The 19,723-nt window shown below is 33.9% G+C and overlaps 3 protein-coding genes and 1 non-coding gene across 7 annotated transcripts; 1 reads left to right on the top strand and 3 right to left on the bottom strand.

Annotated features, from left to right (window-relative positions):
* Nucleotides 1-3,004: 3,004 nt before the first annotated feature.
* Nucleotides 3,005-4,052, bottom strand: LOC100794628 (protein MIZU-KUSSEI 1). Its single transcript, XM_041015574.1, has one exon. The coding sequence runs from the start codon at nt 4,019-4,021 to the stop codon at nt 3,311-3,313; it is 711 nt and encodes a 236-aa protein (XP_040871508.1). The 5' UTR covers nt 4,022-4,052; the 3' UTR covers nt 3,005-3,310.
* Nucleotides 4,053-8,475: 4,423 nt separating this feature from the next.
* On the top strand, nt 8,476-14,042 carry LOC100795153 (magnesium-transporting ATPase, P-type 1). Of its 4 annotated transcripts, XM_014775750.2 has the most exons (9): nt 8,476-8,724; nt 8,815-8,931; nt 9,273-9,499; nt 9,596-9,807; nt 9,933-10,035; nt 10,190-10,310; nt 10,431-10,560; nt 11,184-11,670; nt 12,669-14,042. In XM_014775750.2, exons 1-9 carry the CDS (start codon nt 8,505-8,507, stop codon nt 13,827-13,829), a joined length of 2,778 nt encoding a protein of 925 aa, XP_014631236.2. In that variant the 5' UTR covers nt 8,476-8,504; the 3' UTR covers nt 13,830-14,042. The 4 variants fall into 4 exon arrangements, with proteins under 4 accessions (XP_014631236.2, XP_014631233.2, XP_014631234.2 ...); XM_014775747.3 differs by having other exon boundaries at nt 10,190-10,560; XM_014775748.3 differs by having other exon boundaries at nt 9,596-9,777; nt 10,190-10,560.
* A 327-nt stretch (nt 14,043-14,369) lies between these two features.
* TRNAQ-UUG (transfer RNA glutamine (anticodon UUG)) lies at nt 14,370-14,441 on the bottom strand. Its single transcript has one exon. It is a non-coding gene; the product is annotated as a tRNA-Gln (tRNA).
* A 1,543-nt stretch (nt 14,442-15,984) lies between these two features.
* Nucleotides 15,985-17,688, bottom strand: LOC102663026 (RING-H2 finger protein ATL52). The gene has a single exon (XM_006580192.4). It carries the CDS (start codon nt 17,353-17,355, stop codon nt 16,261-16,263), a length of 1,095 nt encoding a protein of 364 aa, XP_006580255.1. The 5' UTR covers nt 17,356-17,688; the 3' UTR covers nt 15,985-16,260.
* Between the last annotated feature and the right edge of the window lie 2,035 nt (nt 17,689-19,723).

Here is a 19,723-nt window from a genome sequence, read left to right on the forward strand (position 1 = left end):
CCACTAATTCTCCATTGGAGGTTGGGGTTTTACATAGTACAGAAATTCGCAAATTCCTCCATCAAATTCCCAATCCCCTATAGTGGTAGTAAGTTGCTAGCAATCAAGAATGGGAGGACACAGAGGTCCCAACATTCTCCCTCGAGAGCGATGGAATAGAGAGAAGGTTTGTGGCGACGATGGAGCAACCCAAGCGCGAAGAGGCCCGAAAGCGTGACGCCGAGCTCTGCCTCGACTGACTCCGCATCGCTGGCTTGGCGTTGTTGATCTCTAGATTTTTTCCATTTTAGTTCTTACTAGTTCAATTTAACACAAAGCCTTGTGTTTGAGTAGAATCTGAACCACAACGATGTGAGTTTCATTGAATCTTCGTTGCAGAGTGTGGGCCACGTGTCGTCGCTGTCGAAGCTGTAGGATTTTCTTGGCGACTCCTCCGCCATGTTGTATTACTCCTACCACCACCACCACTTACGTGTGAGAGAATGAAGGGGCCTATGTGAGAGGAGAGAATTTGAAATTCTTACCATTTAGGTGGAATTTTAATTCCTACCATTTTAATCTATTAAAATTCTTTTAAAAATTGATGTCATTTTACATTCTTTAAAACTTCATATCCAAACAATTGAATTATGACAGAGGTATTTTAAATTCATTAAAAAAATGAATTGTCATTTAAATACCTCATTCAAACACAGGGTTATGGAATGGTAATTGATAGCAAGTATGGTTGTACAAGAACATACAATGACTAATGTTTTTATCAACGTTTTACTTCTTCTTTGGATACATGTTAGTATGTTTCAATGGACAGCGCATTCTTATATCATTTGTGTATCTAGGCAATTGCTTCCTGCATCCCATAATTGCTTCTTTGGATACATGTTAGTATGTTTCAATTAGCCATTCCGAATTGCATTCTGGATTACATTTCGAAAAGGCTAATCCTAAATGTAAAATTACATTTTAAATTAGACTTTCGAGAAGATTAAAAAGGTACAGAAAACAATTGGAAGTGCAGGAAGCAATTGCCGTGTATCTACTATATAGTATTACACAAGCTGTTGAAGCCCATGCACTAATCTGGTAATGTGAAGGGCCGGGGGATTGATTTAAAAGATAGAAAAGCCAGAATGGGAATTGCTTCCTGCACTCCCTAAGGAAAGTGAAAGTCCAAAAAGATATTTTTTTTTTTATATTTGTCCAAAACAGGTTGTTGGGGTAACATACCTAAAATTTATGAAATTAAGCTAGAGTTTGATTAGGACGATACATTTAAAAGAAAGAGTGGCATTGAGAACAAGAACTTGAAGGTATTTTCGAATATATGTCAATGTGAAAGTATCAAATTATAAATTGACAAGCCATTACCTGAGTTATAAAGATTACGAAGTTGAGACATTTTTTTTCCATGTTATGAGCCTGGTGGTGTGCTAGTGTGTCTAATTGAGTAATTCCAAATCAAACGACATAATGAATCAGAAACAACTCATGCAATTAGATACACATTTTGAAGAAGGGAAATGTCCCACATCGGCTTCTAGTAAATGTTCCATTCTTAAACGTTCTTTCTCTCAATATCTCCATCCAATGATCCAAAATAGATGTTGGCCTTTTAAAATTAATTGTCGCAAAAGAAATAATAGTACTTATATAAATTAATAATCTACTTGTCTCAAACTCATGGATTCTACTCTTGTTTCAAAATCAGTAACTCATGGATTCTACTCCATGCATGTCTTTCAGATCCTGTTTTGAATATGAAGTGCTAAAGCTGTGAACATGGATAGAATTATTTCTGTAAGATTGCTTTTGCGCAATATTAGTAACAAGGAGAATATGATGAGCTGTCAATTACGCGTAATAATGCTTTTGGATCCTTGATTATTCTCACTGACGATTGGACTAAAACGATGCCCCCGTTACTTTACAACATTAAATTTTAAATAAAAGTTTATTAGTTATCAGAAGACATTTGTCGGGCATGTAGGTCGACACAATATTTACAAAATTTACCAAATATTCTACATTATTCATATATTAAATGAAATATAAAATATGAATTGAAAATGATAAAATATTAAATTCAATTGATGAAAGATTGTTTCTTAATAAAAATATAAATTTAAAGATTGAGATACAAACGAGTGAAACTTTAATCTGTTGTTTCCCTTAACCAAGTCAGATTACCAATAAGTACTTAGCCAGAGTTGTCTTAATTAAGGCTTTCAAATTTAAATCTCTATATAGCAATTCAATTATATTAGTAATTTAGAAGGTAATTTTTTTTCACCTATAGTAATCTCATTCAGCTCAACCTAGAGATTAGTTAAATGTCCAATGTAATATATATATATATATATAGTAAAAAAAAAAATAGAAAGCCAAAGATTCTTTGATTAAATCATGGAATCTTGATCCGATAGATGGATTCAACGAAGAACCAAGTTCTTTATCAGTTTCTTTGTGCATACAAAGTAATTAAAAAGATTAAAAATAAAGAAACCTCTAATTAAATTATGGTTGAGAAAACTTGATGTGACTATTGATTTGACCATGAGCCAACGATATGATTGCTCTCATGCATACAAAATCAGTTATCTTCAAATTTGACTATGAACGGTGAAAAATCAATCCTGCAGTTATTTCAAATTAAAGTCAATGGTAAAACGTTTGCTAGCAACGTACTTATTTGAATGCATTCTACACTATTAGTTAAATTTATTAGTATAAGTGCGACCTATTAAGTATCAAACTGATGATTTATTTTTTCCCAACTCAACTTAATTTGTATTTAAAATTCTACTAAAACTTAATAGTATCTGAGATGAGATTAAGATTGATTATTGGATACATATAATATGTCAATCTTAATGTTGTTATATATATATACATATATATATATATATATATATATATATATATATATATATATATATATATATATATATATATATATATATGGCTAATAAAAATGGTAAAATTCACATACTGTACTGTTCAGATTTGAGACAAAACACAATTCATTTTGATTCTGTTAAACGGGGAATCAACAAAAGTAAAACCAAGTAGTTAATATTTTCAGGGAAAGGCAAAAAAAAAAAAAAAAAAAACGGTATCAGCATGCCGTTCTCCTCCGAAACCATCAGAATCTGGCCACGATGTCCTACACAACTACGAGGGCGAATAAAATGAAATAGTTGGAAGGACAATTAAAGCCATGCTAGCAGCTCTGGTCTGGTTGACCAGAATGATTAAGCACAGCTCAAAAAGCTAAGGAAAAGTGGTGGAAAAATAAAAATAAAACAAAAGTTCACCTGGACCTAAAAAAGAAAACACTGAGTTCCTGATCAATGTCTCCCTCTGGATCAATCAAGTGGAAAGATTCACAGTTGTCTGAGCCACGAACCCTCTGAAAGCTAGCTCTAAGGTACATAAGTTGATCATCTTCTTTGTTCACTAACTCCTTGCACTTCATAACCCCGGTTCCAACAACCACCGAACGCATCAACCTCAGCGCTTCGAAATCAGTGTTGGAGGGCCTGCGCTTAACGGCATACCCCACCTTCCTCCCATTGCAGTACATAGTCCACAAAGGCGTGGACAAAAGTGTGTCTACTTGGCCGTCGCCGTCATCGTCGTCGTTGCCGCTCTCTAGGGCGATTCTTAGGGTTCCTCCTCTCATTTCCTTGGCCAAGATGGTTGTTGGAACTGCCAACTCTAGGAGGAGAATTGGGTTGGTGGAGTTGGCGTTTGCCTGAATGCAGAAGCTCACTTTTCCTCTGCGGTATCCGAAGATCGTGCCTGTGATATTGGTGGTGGAGCTCATCAGTGACGATGATGGTGAATAAGTATATTTGCTTGTGTTTCGGAGGGTCTCGTTTGTTGTTGTTGTTACATCTTGGCCGTCTTCTATAATGGTGGCGCAGTTACATGTGGGGATTAATAGTTGCATGAGAGAACGTATCAGCCTCCATGATCTAACTTGTTTCTCGCAGTCCACTGTAGTCACGCCACTGGCCATGTAGATCTAACTTAATGTCGCTATTGTTTCAGCATGGTTTAGGGTTTGTTTATATAATACATGGATGATGTAACATGCGCTAAAAAAAATACTATTAGTTAACCTTAAGTTAATATAATTTTTATTTAATAAGAAGTAAATTTATCATAAATATAATAATATTTGTTGGTATAAAATATTATTAGTATATATTGATATAATAAATCAAATTTATAATTAAACGTGTTGATGAATAATTAATACGAGATTATTTTAGATTAATTAATATTCTTGAATTTGAATTCTTATATTTAATTGCATGAAATATTTGAAAGAAAGATTGTATGACTTATGAGTTATGTGATTAATTCTGTCAAGATTGAACAAAATTATTTTCTGTAAAATTACATGTAATCTCGTATACTAAAGATATTAATACTCAAGTTTTTCATTAGATCAAATAAATGGAGTATCTTTTCTTCCAAATAATATTATTTAGATCTCATTTTATGTTATTGTGACAACCAAAAAATGAATAAATATTTTAGATGATATATATAAAAAATGGTGGTCCTTTTCGTTTTTTGATTTTAATATTCAACGGTTGACCTCATGCACACTTGTTCAAAAGAAATCCACAAATTCACGGATCACAGCAACATGTGTCGAATAGTGTGGAATTGGCCAATCGGGTTCAACATTTTTGGGCTGCCAACTAAAAGGGTTATCTAGTGCAACCCCGTTGCTTGATTCTGAAACAACTCATGCACACGCTTTCAGTGGATAGTTCTGTGCCCAGTTTTTTTAATTTAAAATATTTCTATTATTTATTATTTGAGGTTTCTTTTCGTTTGTGGACAAAAGTACCTGTAGCACGCTGGAGCAGCTATGTCTGAAAATAATTAATATGTAAATATTAGGTGTCTTCTTTCTTTTCTCTCTATTTTTGTGAGATTAAACTTTGATTTCAGCCATTCAAAAATGCAGAAAATTTCGGAGAGATTTCCGTGCAGTCATAACCCACCAATTCACTATCATTCAATCATTAGGCCACTAGATTTCGGACCATAAAACTCCAAATTCATACACACTGTGCAACTCTTATTTAATTTGCTCTACACACACACACGAGCATCTTTTTATGCTTTTCATCAATGATAAGACCTGCCTCGCCAAAATAAAAGAGAAAAAAACAATGTGTCGGACTTATAATAGCAGACCCACAAAACTAGCACTAAATCTTATTTTCATGTATTATTTTGCATATACCATGTGAGATGAACTTTGGAGGCAAAGCGTGTTGTGTGGAGGCTAAAAAAACTTGGATGTTTTAGCTTTCTAGCCTGGTTGCTCCACTCTTGTCCTCCCATTTCCTTTCGCTTATTTGTCGGGTACCGAAGACTGTCACAGGACAAAACTTGATCTTCCATATTTTTCAGCTTTACTGGATATTCAGTACGAATTTTGATGCTATGAGCAGACAAATTTTGATGCCAGAGATAATGAATATAATTTACTGAAATATTTTGATGCATAAGTTAATTTCTAGAATTATTTTTTCCAAAAAAATGAGTTTTAAGTTATACACAAATTTATTTTAGTTTATGAAAAAAATATTTATTTATTTTTTCTTAATTTTTCCCGTATAAATACTTGAAGAAAATCTTTTCCAAATAAACCCTAATTGAATAAGATATCATGACTGGTATATTTACTTATGCAACATAATGGTGATAAATCCATCCTTTTTCATTGCAACAATTAATAAGAAAGTCAAATTAGTCGTCGATAATTAGATAAGGATATAAACAACTTCTATTCAATGATGTCCTACACTATTACATGATAGAAAAGAGTAAAGATTTGTTTTGAAGAGGAGAGTAAAAGTTTTTCTTCAAGAACAAAGGTTCTCTTATTTTATATATATACAAAAGTTGTCCGGTCGTCGTCATCTGTGAACGACTGAATAATACTACTTTTTTTTTTAACATTCTCCTCTCTCACTTAAAAAAAATCATACATTTACACATGGCCTACTCCTAATTTAACAAAAAGAGCTAACTTAAGCCCAATACTAAGACACAACTCTTAAACCACATAAAATTAAATGAATATGCTTAAAGCCCAATTACACATTAGTTATTAGAGTAAAACTTTCGGCACCTCCAATTTTTACTCCAGACACCCATTAGATTCTACAATATAAAATTATATTTTGGAGTGGACATTATGAAATGTAATGGGTTGCTAGAGAGGTGCAGGAAGCAACACTCTAGTTATCAATTGTACCGGTATTTTTTTTTCGGGCTTATTAACTATACCCGTGTTTATAACTAAAACATATACATGTGGGTCATGTTCGATATTATTTATCTATATCTATGTTGAAAAAGTTAAACTTTGGTCTTGTACTTCATTCTAACTATTATGTATTTTTCAACTTGATCATCCCCTGTATTTTTTTCTTATCGAATCCATAATGTTAAATCCAAAAAAAAAAACACCGTTTATTTTTCGTTCACTTTTATATGTTTTTTTAAGACTCTTTTTAGGATTTTTCTCAAACACTTAGAATAGAATAATTATGATTTTCAACAATATCAAGATAAAATGTGCCCGGGGTTTACTTTGAAAAAAGAAATGTGTCCGGGGTTGGATTTCATGCCACTTTACCTACTTGTATTAATGATAACTTAAAAACTTCAAATTCAACAACCAATCCTCAACCATAAAAATCACTAGAAATCTAATCCCTTAGTGGTTAAAGACTAAATCTCATTATTAATTCCTATTTCCTAAGTAAATCAATAATGAAATTTGCATTAAGCCTCAAACATAAAAGTCACTACAAATGTAATCCCTTAGTGGTTAAAGACTAAATCTCATTATTAATTCCTATTCCCTAAGTAAATCAATAATGAAATTTGCATTAAGCACATGGTTTGCAAGATGGCTAAATATTCATACACCATTCCCAGTGTCAAACCCCTAGTTATCTTACCCTAGGTCTAGGTTTCAGTAACATTTTCCAAATTCCAATGCAATAAAAGCCACAAATATGTGGTTTATCATGTCACAACTAAAATAGAGAGAAAGAGAGTAAGATAGAAGATTGAGAAATGAAAAATATATTAATATATAAAAAACAATGCAAGATGTTCAGGGTCATTGCACTCCAACCCCAAACACTAGGACAATTTAGCTGCATATCGACATCAAAATCTCAAAACATGATGAAGGGAGGCAAGGTCTTGAAGAGAGAGTCATGGAAAAAGCTTCACAACAGGTACCAACTCCAAGAGTAATGTTCTCTGATGTAAATTTGGTCAACTCCTCATATCCTTGCCTTAAATAGGATCTGACATGCACCTTTTAAAAAAACACACGTGATACACTCCCAATTAAGCGCTAGATGATGTGTGCTTAAGTTTGAGGTTTAATCATTCTATGTGTCAAAAAATATTCATTAGAAAAAACCAGTCTCTTAAATAGATATTCATACTTAAAAAAAATTTCACTTATGGTTAGAACATATCCTAAGCATAAAAAAATGTCACTTTTTTTATTAAAAGAATAAGAAATAAAGAATATAGGGTGAAAATTCTTGAAGAATCCTACTAACAAATGTTTTTAGGATATTGGTTAAGAAAATTTAAAGGAGAAAATATTTGTTATAAATATCATAGGAAAACGTAAAAAAAATCATAAAGCAATTTTGTGCATCTTAATAAAAAAATTTCTTTTAATTTCTTAACCAATGTTCTAAGAACAATGATTAACTTTTGTCATTTTTGTATGTGATGTTATAGAGAAATTATTAAATAGTTTTGGATTATTACATCTTCATGATCTCAATTAACTTTTATATGATACATAATTGCTTAAATGAATTTTTTAAAATTTGTGAAAATTTTAACACGAAAATTTATCTAATATTAAAGTTATTAGAGTGAGTATTTAACTTAAATCATATTAAATTTTGTAATTGAAAAATAATTCTTTAATTAATAAAAATGAATTAAACAACAATTACATATATAAATAACTCAAACATCATACCAATAAGTCATTTGTTATAAACTTGTTAATTAACTTTGCTTAATTTTAAACAACTCATGAAACACCTGAATTGTACTTCGAGAACCTCTAATGAAAATTTTCAATTTATATAAAAATATTAAATATATTTAATTCCACGTCAAATAGAGATTAACGAGACAGAATGAAGAAAACCATGTAATAACTTCTTTAATTTTAATGATGTGTGCATAGTGATTCATCACTCAAGCAAACACTTACGGTACTGACTCACCTAACAATCGTCTCTGGTTTGTTAGTTAGAAGCATGAGCGGGAACTAACCTTAGATTGACAAAAAAAAAGCGTGCTATGTTCACCTTCTATTCAAATCTCCAACCATCGATCGAACAACATGTACGTACATGCTCCTCTCTTTTTTCTCAACTATTTGGCTTCTCTTTCTCTTTCATTTTTTCAATGCTCCTATGGGAAGAACCAAAGTCTCCACCCTCTTTGCCAATAAGCACAACAACAACAATTACATGCTTCCTTATTCCAACACCATAAGACAAACTCTTGTAAACAGGCCAAATACCCACAAAGACCGGTTCCCCTTTTCACTCTTTGAATTATTGCGGCGCCTTATTCATTCAAGTATTCCTTACGACATCTTCTTCCATTTTCATTCACACTTCTCTCTAACTAGTTAGTAGTTACTGTTATATTATATACTAAGGTATTTTTATTTATTTTTTGGTTTTCTACTTATCTGGGTTGAGTTCAATTGCATTGTAGGAAAAGTAGATGGAGACTCAAAAACCGAGGAAGAGGAGAAAGTCTACTCTTGGTTATACACCTTGGCCCAGTCAGACAAAAACTTGGTTTTCGAGTACGTTAGGTCCACTGAGAGAGGCAAGTATCTGCACTCTGCAGTACCTTGTGAATTCTACATTGATACTGAAAAAAAATGTCTACTTTCCGACCCTATAAGACAATCTTATCCATGTGTTATATGATTATATGTAACTTTTTTTTATGTGTTGTCGCTCTAAAGTTTGAACTTATAACTTCGTAGTTTATGCAAACTATTCAAAATCCATTAAGTTGATGCTAGTGCGTTTTGATTGCAGGTAAACTAGACTGCAGGGTTCAGTGTTTTCAGCTTTTCATTTCTGTGAATTGTGATCACTGAATTAAATACCACCCTCTAGTTTTGTGTCATATGAAAGGTAGTATTTTTCAATTCTGTGCAGGCTTAAGTTTCACAGAAGCCGATAGGAGACTGAGGGAAAATGGGCCAAATGTTCCACTTGAGTATTCCTTTCCAAGATGGTGGCATCTTCTATGGAACTCTCTTTTCCATCCTTTCATTATCATTCTGATTGTTTTGTCAGTTCTGTCATTCATTACCTGCGACAGTCCAAATGGATTTATCATGCTCATATTGGTTTTCATCAGTGTCACCCTTCGTTTCTATCAGGTTTTTCTACATTAATTAGTTGGTTGCATTGAAACAGTGGAATTAGTACTTCTCTTCCCTTCACTCTAATCTCCGACCTTTGTTTGTGTCTATTAGGAATACAGCAGCTCAAAAGCAGCAATGAAGCTTTCAGAATTTGTAAAATGTCCAATAAAAGTTCAAAGATGCGCTGGTAGAGTTGTTCAGAAAGAACTTGTAGTTCAAGTTGATCAGAGGGATGTAGTTCCAGGTGACATTGTGATTTTTGAACCTGGTGACCTCTTTCCTGGAGATATCAGGTTGTTATCTTCTAAACAACTTGTTGTAAGGTGTGTTATGTCAATCGGAAAATCTTCTCGTTTAGTAGATTAGAGATTAGTGAACACTAGTATTCTTCCCTTTGCCTTTTCAGCTAACTGAATTATCACATGGTGATTTCATACCTTGTTAACAGCCAGGCATCACTAACTGGGGAATCTTGGACAACTGACAAAACTGCTGAAATCAGAGAAGATCACAGCACTCCTTTATTGGATTTAAAGAACATCTGCTTTATGGTGAGTTAGTAACACAATTCCCTGTTTGTATTTTGTTTCCGTTGAAGTTGTAGCTTCATTTCAAGATGCCATCAAAAATATTAAATTTCCGATCAGAGATAGTCTGATTGAACGGAGAGTTTTGCAGAGAAATGATTAGTTATTAACATCACAGGGCACAAACGTGGTATCTGGTACTGGAACAGGCTTAGTGATTTCCACAGGATCCAATACTTACATGAGCACCATGTTTTCAAAAGTTGGGAAGAAGAAACCACCAGATGAATTTGAAAAGGGTCTCAGACGGATATTTTACTTGCTTATTTCTGTCATTCTAGCAGTTGTTACCATCATGTTTGTGATAAATTACACTACATCTCTTAATTTGAGCCAGAGTGTTCTTTTTGCCATCTCAGTTGCATCTGCCCTCAATCCTCAGATGCTTCCCCTCATCATTAACACATGTCTTGCAAAAGGAGCACTTGCTATGGCTAAAGACAGATGTATAGTAAAAAGTTTAACATCTATACGCCACATGGGATCAATGTAAGTATAAATTCACATTGAAAATCAACTGATTGATGACTTGGACACTAAATTCATATGCAGTTGCACACATTTGAACCAACTTATCATAAAATATGAATTCAAGTTTCCATTCTTACCCAGCTTTAACTACCCTTTCCCCCTGTCTCTACCATCAAAATCAAAGAAAGGGGAAGAGAGAATCGGAACCTACAATTAATGATTAGATCAGCTTGCGTTTTAATTTTGCGGATTAAACTAGTGGAAACCAGAATGTAAAAATCTATCATTATCGTTGGTTAATTTTGAATAAAGAAAGATCAGCAAGGCACGTTCTCAGCAATTATCAAGACATAAATATAGGAATTATGTATTAGAAACATTATGAATAAATATGAACTTGTAGTAATAAATAGAGAAATTGATAAGTGGGTCTAAATCGTGTTCTAACCTCTAATCAATTGTGCTAATGTATACGTGGTGCTAAGCTTCTAGTATATCAATTATTGATGCAACAGCATCATTAACAATGAATGAAAACATAAGGTTCAAAAATAGTGCAAGGAATATGTCTTGTTTTAATCCAAATATGCATCTTTCTAGCATATTCTTTTTCTGTGTACTTATGTTTTTTAATGTTGCAGGGATATTCTTTGTATTGATAAGACAGGCTCCCTTACAATGAATCATGCAATCATGGTTAATCATCTTGACTGCAGGGGTTTACCCCAAGAAAAAATTTTACGCTATGCCTTCCTCAACTCTTACTTTAAGAGTGACCAGAAGTATCCTCTGGATGATGCTATCCTAGCATTTGTATATTCAAATGGATTCAGGTTTCAGCCATCTAAGTGGAGGAAGATAGATGAGATTCCTTTTGACTTCATAAGAAGAAGAGTATCTGTCATCTTAGAAACAGAAGGCGGACACTCACAATTCTTTGGCAGGTTCCTGTTAACAAAAGGAGCACTGTTAGAAGTATTGAGAGTTTGTTCTTTCATTGAGAATTTCGATAAAGATGAAATTTCTCCCTTCTCTTCAAATGATTATCAGCGGATTTTAAATCTCTCAGAAGATTTGAGCAATGAGGGGTTAAGGGTAATAGCAGTAGCTATAAGGAAGCTGGAAATGGTGTGTCTTTTCTTCTTGCATTCTTTCTTTTCATGCCAATGACATTGATTTTGAATCTAGATAGTTTAAGAGACTAAATTTGGTTGTGACAAGAGGTGAAAATAGAAGACAAATAATTTGAAGGAAAAAATAGAGTAGAAATAAAATAAATTGTTAAGTTGTTTGGTTTAAGAGAATTAAGTAAAAAATATAATGAAAATAAGATTGTAAGTGTTTGGTTTGAGTGAAATAGGAAGAGATAATTAAATAAAGTTGTAAAAATATTATTATGCCCGTGTCAAATCAATAATCTTAAAGTAACATAAGGTTTCAAATGGATAAAATTGACCTTTATCATAATTGGATCCTTGTTAGATGTGAAAAGTGGAGACAAAAATTTGTAAAATGAGACTCACTCAATTTAAACTTATATCTCTTACAAATATTCTCTACCAAACAATCATGCATCATTTCCCTCTTCCCATCTCTCTCCTTTGCATCAACCAAATTGGGCGTACATTCCTCTTCCCATATTTTAGATATAACACTCAAAAAAAGACCACATTATCAAAATTATTCTCTTAGGTGAAATTATTTTATGGTTCATGACCACCACTTATTTATAGTCCTGGTCAATCTTTATATAACAAATAACTAAGGTTTTTCATTTTTTCAATTAACGAAAAAGAGTTAATAAATTCAGCTACGTGTCAAGGGGAAATTAGCTAAAACTATAGATACTTAGCACTTCTAAACTATACAATAACTTCTTATTCTTGTAGGGAACGGTCCTCTCATGTTGATTTTTTACATGACAAAGTCGTGTCTATCTCTCTCACCATAAGCATTAAATAGGCGGAATCTTATTAGTATTTGTGAATACTTAATGGAGAGAGTTAGAAACAAAGTTTCCACGCAAGGTTATGTAAAAATTCAATACGAGAGGATGAGAGAATAAGGAGCACCTCATTTGCTGTGGCTGACTCACTTTCAATTTCAATTTACGTGTGACATTGCAGCCCCAAATATGCGAAACAAGTAATGGAAGCAAGAGAGAAGAGGAGGATATTGAAAGAGACATGGTGTTCATCGGCCTCATAACGTTTTTCGACCCACCAAAGGACTCAGCAAAGCAAGCACTGTGGCGTTTGTCCGAGAAGGGAGTGAAGGCTAAGGTTTTAACTGGTGACTCCCTCTCCTTGACAACAAGGGTATGCAGGGAAGTTGGCATAAGTACCACTCATGTAATAACAGGTCCTGAACTAGAACAACTTGACCAAAACACTTTCCATGAGACAGTTCAAAGAGCCACAGTACTCGCTCGTCTCACCCCAATTCAGAAACAACGAGTGGTGCAATCCTTGCAAACAATTGGAAACCATGTCGTTGGGTTCTTAGGAGATGGAGTGAATGATTCACTAGCTTTAGATGCTGCCAATGTAAGCATTTCTGTGGACTCAGGTGTAGCCATTGCCAAAGACATGGCTGATATTATCTTACTTGAGAAAGACCTCAACGTGCTTGTTGCAGGAGTGGAGCATGGTAGACTTAGTTTTGGCAACACAATGAAGTATCTTAAGATGTCAGTGATAGCTAACTTGGGAAGTGTCATTTCACTCCTCATAGCAACACTGTTATTCAAGTATGAGCCCTTAACTTCTAGACAGCTTCTTACTCAGAATTTCATCTACAGTGTGGGACAGATTGCCCTTGCTTGGGACAAGATGGATGAAGAGTATGTTAAGACACCTCACAAGTCCTCAGAGAGAGGCTTGTCCATGTTCATGTTGTGGAATGCACCAGTGTGCACCCTTTGTGATGTGGCAACACTTTTGTTTCTTTGGTTTTATTACAAGGCTTACACTGATGTGACTCAGAAGTTTTTCCATTCAGCTTGGTTCATTGAAGGTCTCCTATTGCAGACCCTCATCATCCACTTGATAAGGACAGAGAAAATCCCTTTCATACAGGATGTTGCATCTTGGCCTGTGATTTTCTCCACTGTTGTGACATCTGCAATTGGAATTGCACTTCCATTCACACCCATTGGGAAGGTCATGGGATTCTCACTTATACCTCTTTCATATTTCGGATTTTTGGTGCTTCTTTTTCTGGGGTATTTTACAGTTGGCCAGGTCGTTAAGAGACTTTACATATTGGTTTATAAGAAATGGCTTTGAATATCAAAACATTCATCTGTTTAGTCGCTTAAAATGCCGCTGTTATGAAGTCAATATCAAGTAGAAACTTTTAGATCGTGTCGTCAAACACATCCAACATTGCTGTAATCGTACCCTACAAATTTCAAAACAATAGGAATTACATTCATGAATGAATAATACGTGCATTAAAATTTTGTATACTATATTTAGCTAATTTACGATAGTTGTAAATGTTCCGTCCGAAATTCCAGTGCTTCCTGTCATTTTTCTATTTGTGTTATCAGTTCTTGATCCGCTTATCACCTTCAGACAATAAGCATCTATGAAAACATGTGGAACATTTGAAATCTTTTACTTGTCAGCATTTGTATGAGTTGCATATTGTCCCAGGCCATGTATTAATTAACAAAACCGGTTTAGTGTGTACTATTTGATAAGAAAATTTAGTTTGTTAGTCACTAAAATTATGTACTAGAGATTATTCAGATAGAATTTCAAAAATTAGCCTAAATTACTTAGAACGTTGAACAAGAAAAAACCTTCACAAAAGGAAGGAAAAGGTCCTACCGGGAGTCGAACCCAGGTCGCTGGATTCAAAGTCCAGAGTGCTAACCACTACACCATAGAACCGTGCGCTATACGTTTCCCATGATAGGTAATAATTACATATTGACAATAATGTCTTAAAAAAAGGATGCAGGCAATAGAAAAAAGAATTTGAGATCCATGCAAAAAGCACATGAACATTGTCACTCTAACTATACGTTTTTTTTAATAGATCCACTTTCTTCCTTATGATGTGCTGATTTCGCTATTTAAAAGAAGAAAACTTTTTAAAAGGAGTAAAAATGTAAAATTTAGCAAAATGTTGATCCCCATTCCCCACTAACATTTTGTCAATAGAAAATCCACTTTAGATTTTGTGGGAACAAAAAACAAAGTAAGAAGAGGAAACGTTGAGAATAATATTGCAATCAACTAAAACAATGAAGTAAATGATAAAATAGGTTTCAACAAAAATAAAAAATAAAAAGTTAAAAGAGGACTTTGTAAAAATCAGTAGTAATAAATTTGAGTAGCACTACAAGAAAACTATATATATATATAAAAAGTAGAAGCCATTTACTTGCACTTTAATTTTTTTTGTGAGAAGTAAAGTTATAATCTTTAGAGTAAATTGTTCAAGCCTTCCTTTTATTTTGTAGTTTTTACATAAACCTCTCATTTTATAAAATTATGCTATACTTAAATCCCGAACCTTAATTGTTTTTATAGCATGCTACACTTAAATCTAGAATCATTGTTTTATAAATCCCGAACCTTTATTTTTATTACATATATTGAGTCGCTATACAAAAATGAAGGTTTTACGTTGAAGTGTAGAATATAAATCCCTCAAAATTTTATTTTTGTCACTCCTTTAATCCTTGAAAAGATTGTTATCGTATGAATATATCCTTTGAAGATTTATTTAGTCGCTCAAACATTTTATTCACCACTTTAGTCATTCACAGGATCTCTTTGGTGAAATTTAACATCTCTTCTCTCAAAGACTAATATGATTATATTTTAAAACTTTGAGGAACTAATTTAATGATAAATTAAATCTGTGCAAAACTAATTTGGTGATAATTTTTTTAGAAGACTAAAGTGATAGTGTTTTTATTTCGCTTAGTAAAAAAAATTTAAAAGATTAATATAGTAACCCATGTAAGTCTAAGGATGAAATTTTAAGTTTTATCAGGTTCAAATACTTGTTAATAAACCTTAAAAAATGTATGGAGTTTCATGAAAGGACAAATATTTGGGATCCACTAGCTAGTAATTTTAAGAAAGAGACACATAAAATATACACATAGGAAATGAATTTAGAGTTTAATATGGATGTATTGTAAAAAAAAAAAATAGTCATCATTTTTAGTATAATTTATAAGATTATTATTATAAAAGTTATTAAATCTATCTACAAATTGAAAAATATAATTGAAAAATAGTATATGATGTTTAATACAAGTTTTTTTACTTTTTGCGTGACAAGTATAATGTTTTATGAAAACAAGTTCGATGCACAATCTGAGTATTAATTATAAATCCAGGCATATAAATCCATTGGAAGGCATCATGTTTCATACAAGTTAACCAAACATAGGCAAGCAAGTTTGATGCATGATTAGGCAAAAAAAGAGGGAGGGATTATAGAATATAAAAGAGAGCATCCATATACATCCAGCAAACTCATGTTGAAACATACAAAACAGTGGTGAAATTTCCTAAACTTTTCGTATAATTGTATGATTTGTATCACTATATACGTAAAGCATACTGATAATTTCTGTAAGGGATGTGGAGTAGAGGCATCACTGCTTTGCTTTGGATAAACAAAGGGTTCATCCTCCATCAACAGCCCTTGATCTTTGAAGTTGACCGTTCATCCTCCCAAATTACTGCTTTACAATGGAAGAGTTGAACTCTGACTCCTACAGTGTCTGGAGAACAAAAACTTGGTGTTATGTGAAAAAGATCTTCTCATTCTCATTGAGACGGAGATCGGCCTCTTTTGCAACGCACGTCCAATTGAAGCCAACTTGTTATTAATAATAGTTGTTGAAGTTGAGCTCCCACTACCATGCTTCTCATTAACAACAACACTCATATCCTTATTACTTGAATAATTCACTTTTTCACCACAATGATGGGTATCTAAATCCACCACCACATCACCAAATAACACCATTGAATTAGCAGAAGAAGAATCCATCGAAACCGATCTTCTCAGAGGCTGTGTTGCCTCTACCACTTCCACTGCGGCCGAAGACACATCATCATCTTCAACCCTCTCATGATCAGAACTCTCCACGCGGGCCTCTTGATGACCAGAAACGTTTGAAACCGTCTGATTACTCTGATCAACGGCTCTGATCACATGCGCGCCGTCAGTTTCGTCGCGTAGCACAGGTGCACGACACAAGGGGCAATTTTTGTGAGACCTGAGCCACGTGTCAATGCAAGGGATGTGGAAGGCGTGGCTGCACTTGGGCAACAACCTCAGACTCTCGTCGTGTTCGAACTCTCCGAGGCAAACCGAACACTCGGTGCCGTCTATGATGCCTTCGCCTTTCTTGTATTTGAATACCGTGATGGAGTCTATGAGGGACTGTTGGAGACCCACCGTACGGATGTACCATATCGGGTGGACAACCGCCAACTCCTCCACGTCATCATCGTTATCCGAACTCGGAGGAGAATCTCCGTTCAAATCGAACAATATGGGGGCGTCGACTCTTCTGTTTTGGTTATTGCGGCTATATCTTCTTGAGTAGAAGTACCTTATGAGTACGGACACGGCGCAGAGAAACATGATGACGCCAACCATGCATGCCATGACAATCATCGCGAGTTGAGGAACATTTTTGTGATGTTCTTTAAAGGAAGGTATCCGGAATTCAGGATGTGGTATTATAATATTATTTGCAACTGAAGCTGGGGAAGGTGTTGGGGTACCATGGTGTTGTTGGGTTCCATTCTTAGGAAGATGAGGATCCATTAATTAACGGAGCAGAGGTAGAAGCTGGGGTCAAGTATTCTAATATTCTATGGAGGGAGATGAGAGTGGATCTGGAAAATATTGTTGCATAGAGTGTGGCATGATTCAATGGTAATATGAGAAATTCGGGCATTTCGTTTTCTATTGGAGACTCAGACTCACTCTCGAATTTACTTGGTGGTTTCTTTTTTTTCCAAGTCAATGGACTTTGTGATGGTTTCCGCGTTAGCTTTAATGGTGGTGGGGCGTTACCAGATTCTTATAATCTACAATCCTTTTCATCAAGGAAACTTTCTCTTTTTTTTTTGTTTTTTCATAAATAAAAAAATAGGATAATTTTGGTTCTCGTTTTATTTTTTTTTTAAAAAAATCTTTGACCCGTGTGATGCACATGTAAACAAGATATTTGTGTAATTTTAAGACGATTTTGTACTAAATAGTAGAGTTGTATAACTATAAGTAAATTACATAATTTAAGTTATTATAAATAAATTACTCTCATATTAGAATAAAAAATTTATTTTTTACTCAATAACATAATTTTTGTCGTTAATTAACGTTTTTCCATGCAATGAAAATAAATAAAAAAAACAAAACCAATATATAGAAAAAGACCATTGACATATATAATATATAAAAATAATGTAAAAAAATTATTCTTATAAAAATTCATTATCCCATTAAAGTTCATCAGCTAAAGACATGGTAGACATGATAGATTAACGTGACATTTAAGTAATTACTTGAGACGTAAATATATCTCCATTTTTAATCTATAATATATAGCATAAATCACATGTAAATAAAACATTTTAATTTAACATAAAAATAAATACAAATTTAACTATATTTATATACTTTTTTATACTCAACATTTTTTTTACATTAACATCTATAGTCAATCTTGTGCTAAAGAAAGAATTTGAAAATACCCATCATACTTGATAATTTTTTTTAAAAATAATTTGTTGTATTCAATGTCTTATTTTATGTCACAAAATAGATATTATTAAAAAATATTTATCTACTCACTTTGAAAACTTTTCATTTTACACCATTGTAGTATAATCGCAATTGGATTTGTTTGAAATATTTGTTAAAAGATGGGAATCAATGTCAATAGCAAATTTATCCCACAGTGCACAAATGACCCTATTACCTCTATTTGATACAAAAAACATAATTTAATTAGTTAAAAATCTAATATGTCTCATTTTAAATATAAAAATTATGAAAATAAAATAATTTTATCTGCTCAACAGATGCTTAACAAGGAAGCTAGAGAGTGTGACACCCGAAGAAACTTGGAGTGGAAGCAAACCGAGTGTCAAGCATCTAAGAGTGTTTGGGTGTTTGTGCTTTAAGCATGTTCCAGATCAGCTGAGAAGGAAACTAGACAAGAAGGCTGAGCAGATGATCATGCTGGGCTATCACTGCACTGGTGGGTATAGGCTTTATGATTACAGCTCAAAGAAAGTGGTGATCAGCAGTGATGCAACCTTTGATGAAAGTAGAAGCCTGAATTGGAAAAGCACCACTGCAGAAAGTGACTCAAGGCAGGAGGATCTTAGGATTGAAGTTGATGGACCTGATTTAGAATCGGCTAATGAAATTAAAGATGCAGAGCATGAAGCACTGGTTCAGGTTAACCAGAACCAAGGAGAGGCAGTAGACAGCAGGAGTAAAAGAACCAGAATCCCCTCATCAAGACTTCAGGACTTTGAAGTATATACAGATGATAGTGTTGCTGATGATGGTGTACTTCTACCCTGTGAGGAAGTGCATGTTGTACTGTTTGCTGATGTTGAGCCCCTTTCCTTTGCACAAGCTGTCAAGGAAAAGAAATGGTGGAAGCAATGAAGGAGGAGCTGGAGTCAATTGAAAGAAATGGGACTTGGGAGCTAGTCAAACTTCCAAAGGGAAAGAAGGCCATAGGTGTTAAGTGGGTATACAAGGTCAAGCATAAACCCAATGGAAAGATAGCCAAGTACAAAGCTAGGCTAGTGGCAAAGGGATTCCTTCAAAATGAGGGAATTGACTACAATGAGGTTTTTGCTCCTGTTGCAAGATTGGAGACAATGAGGATGATTGTAGCTGCTGCCAGTAACAGGGGTTGGCCCTTGTACCAAATGGATGTTAAGTCAGCCTTCTTGAATGATTATTTAGAAGAAGAGGTGTACATACTGCAGCCACCATGCTTTGAGAAGGAAAAGCACAAAGATAAGGTGTACTGGCTTAGAAAAGCCCTGAATGGTTTAAAACAGTCTCCAAGGGCCTGGAACATGAGAATTGATGGAGTCCTAGCCAAACAGAAATTTAGCAAATGCAAGAGTGAACATGGTGTGTATGTAAGGGCAGATTGTTCAAC

The sequence above is a fragment of the Glycine max genome, chromosome 5 (genome assembly GCF_000004515.6).
Source record: "Glycine max cultivar Williams 82 chromosome 5, Glycine_max_v4.0, whole genome shotgun sequence".
Taxonomy (NCBI): domain Eukaryota; kingdom Viridiplantae; phylum Streptophyta; class Magnoliopsida; order Fabales; family Fabaceae; genus Glycine; species Glycine max.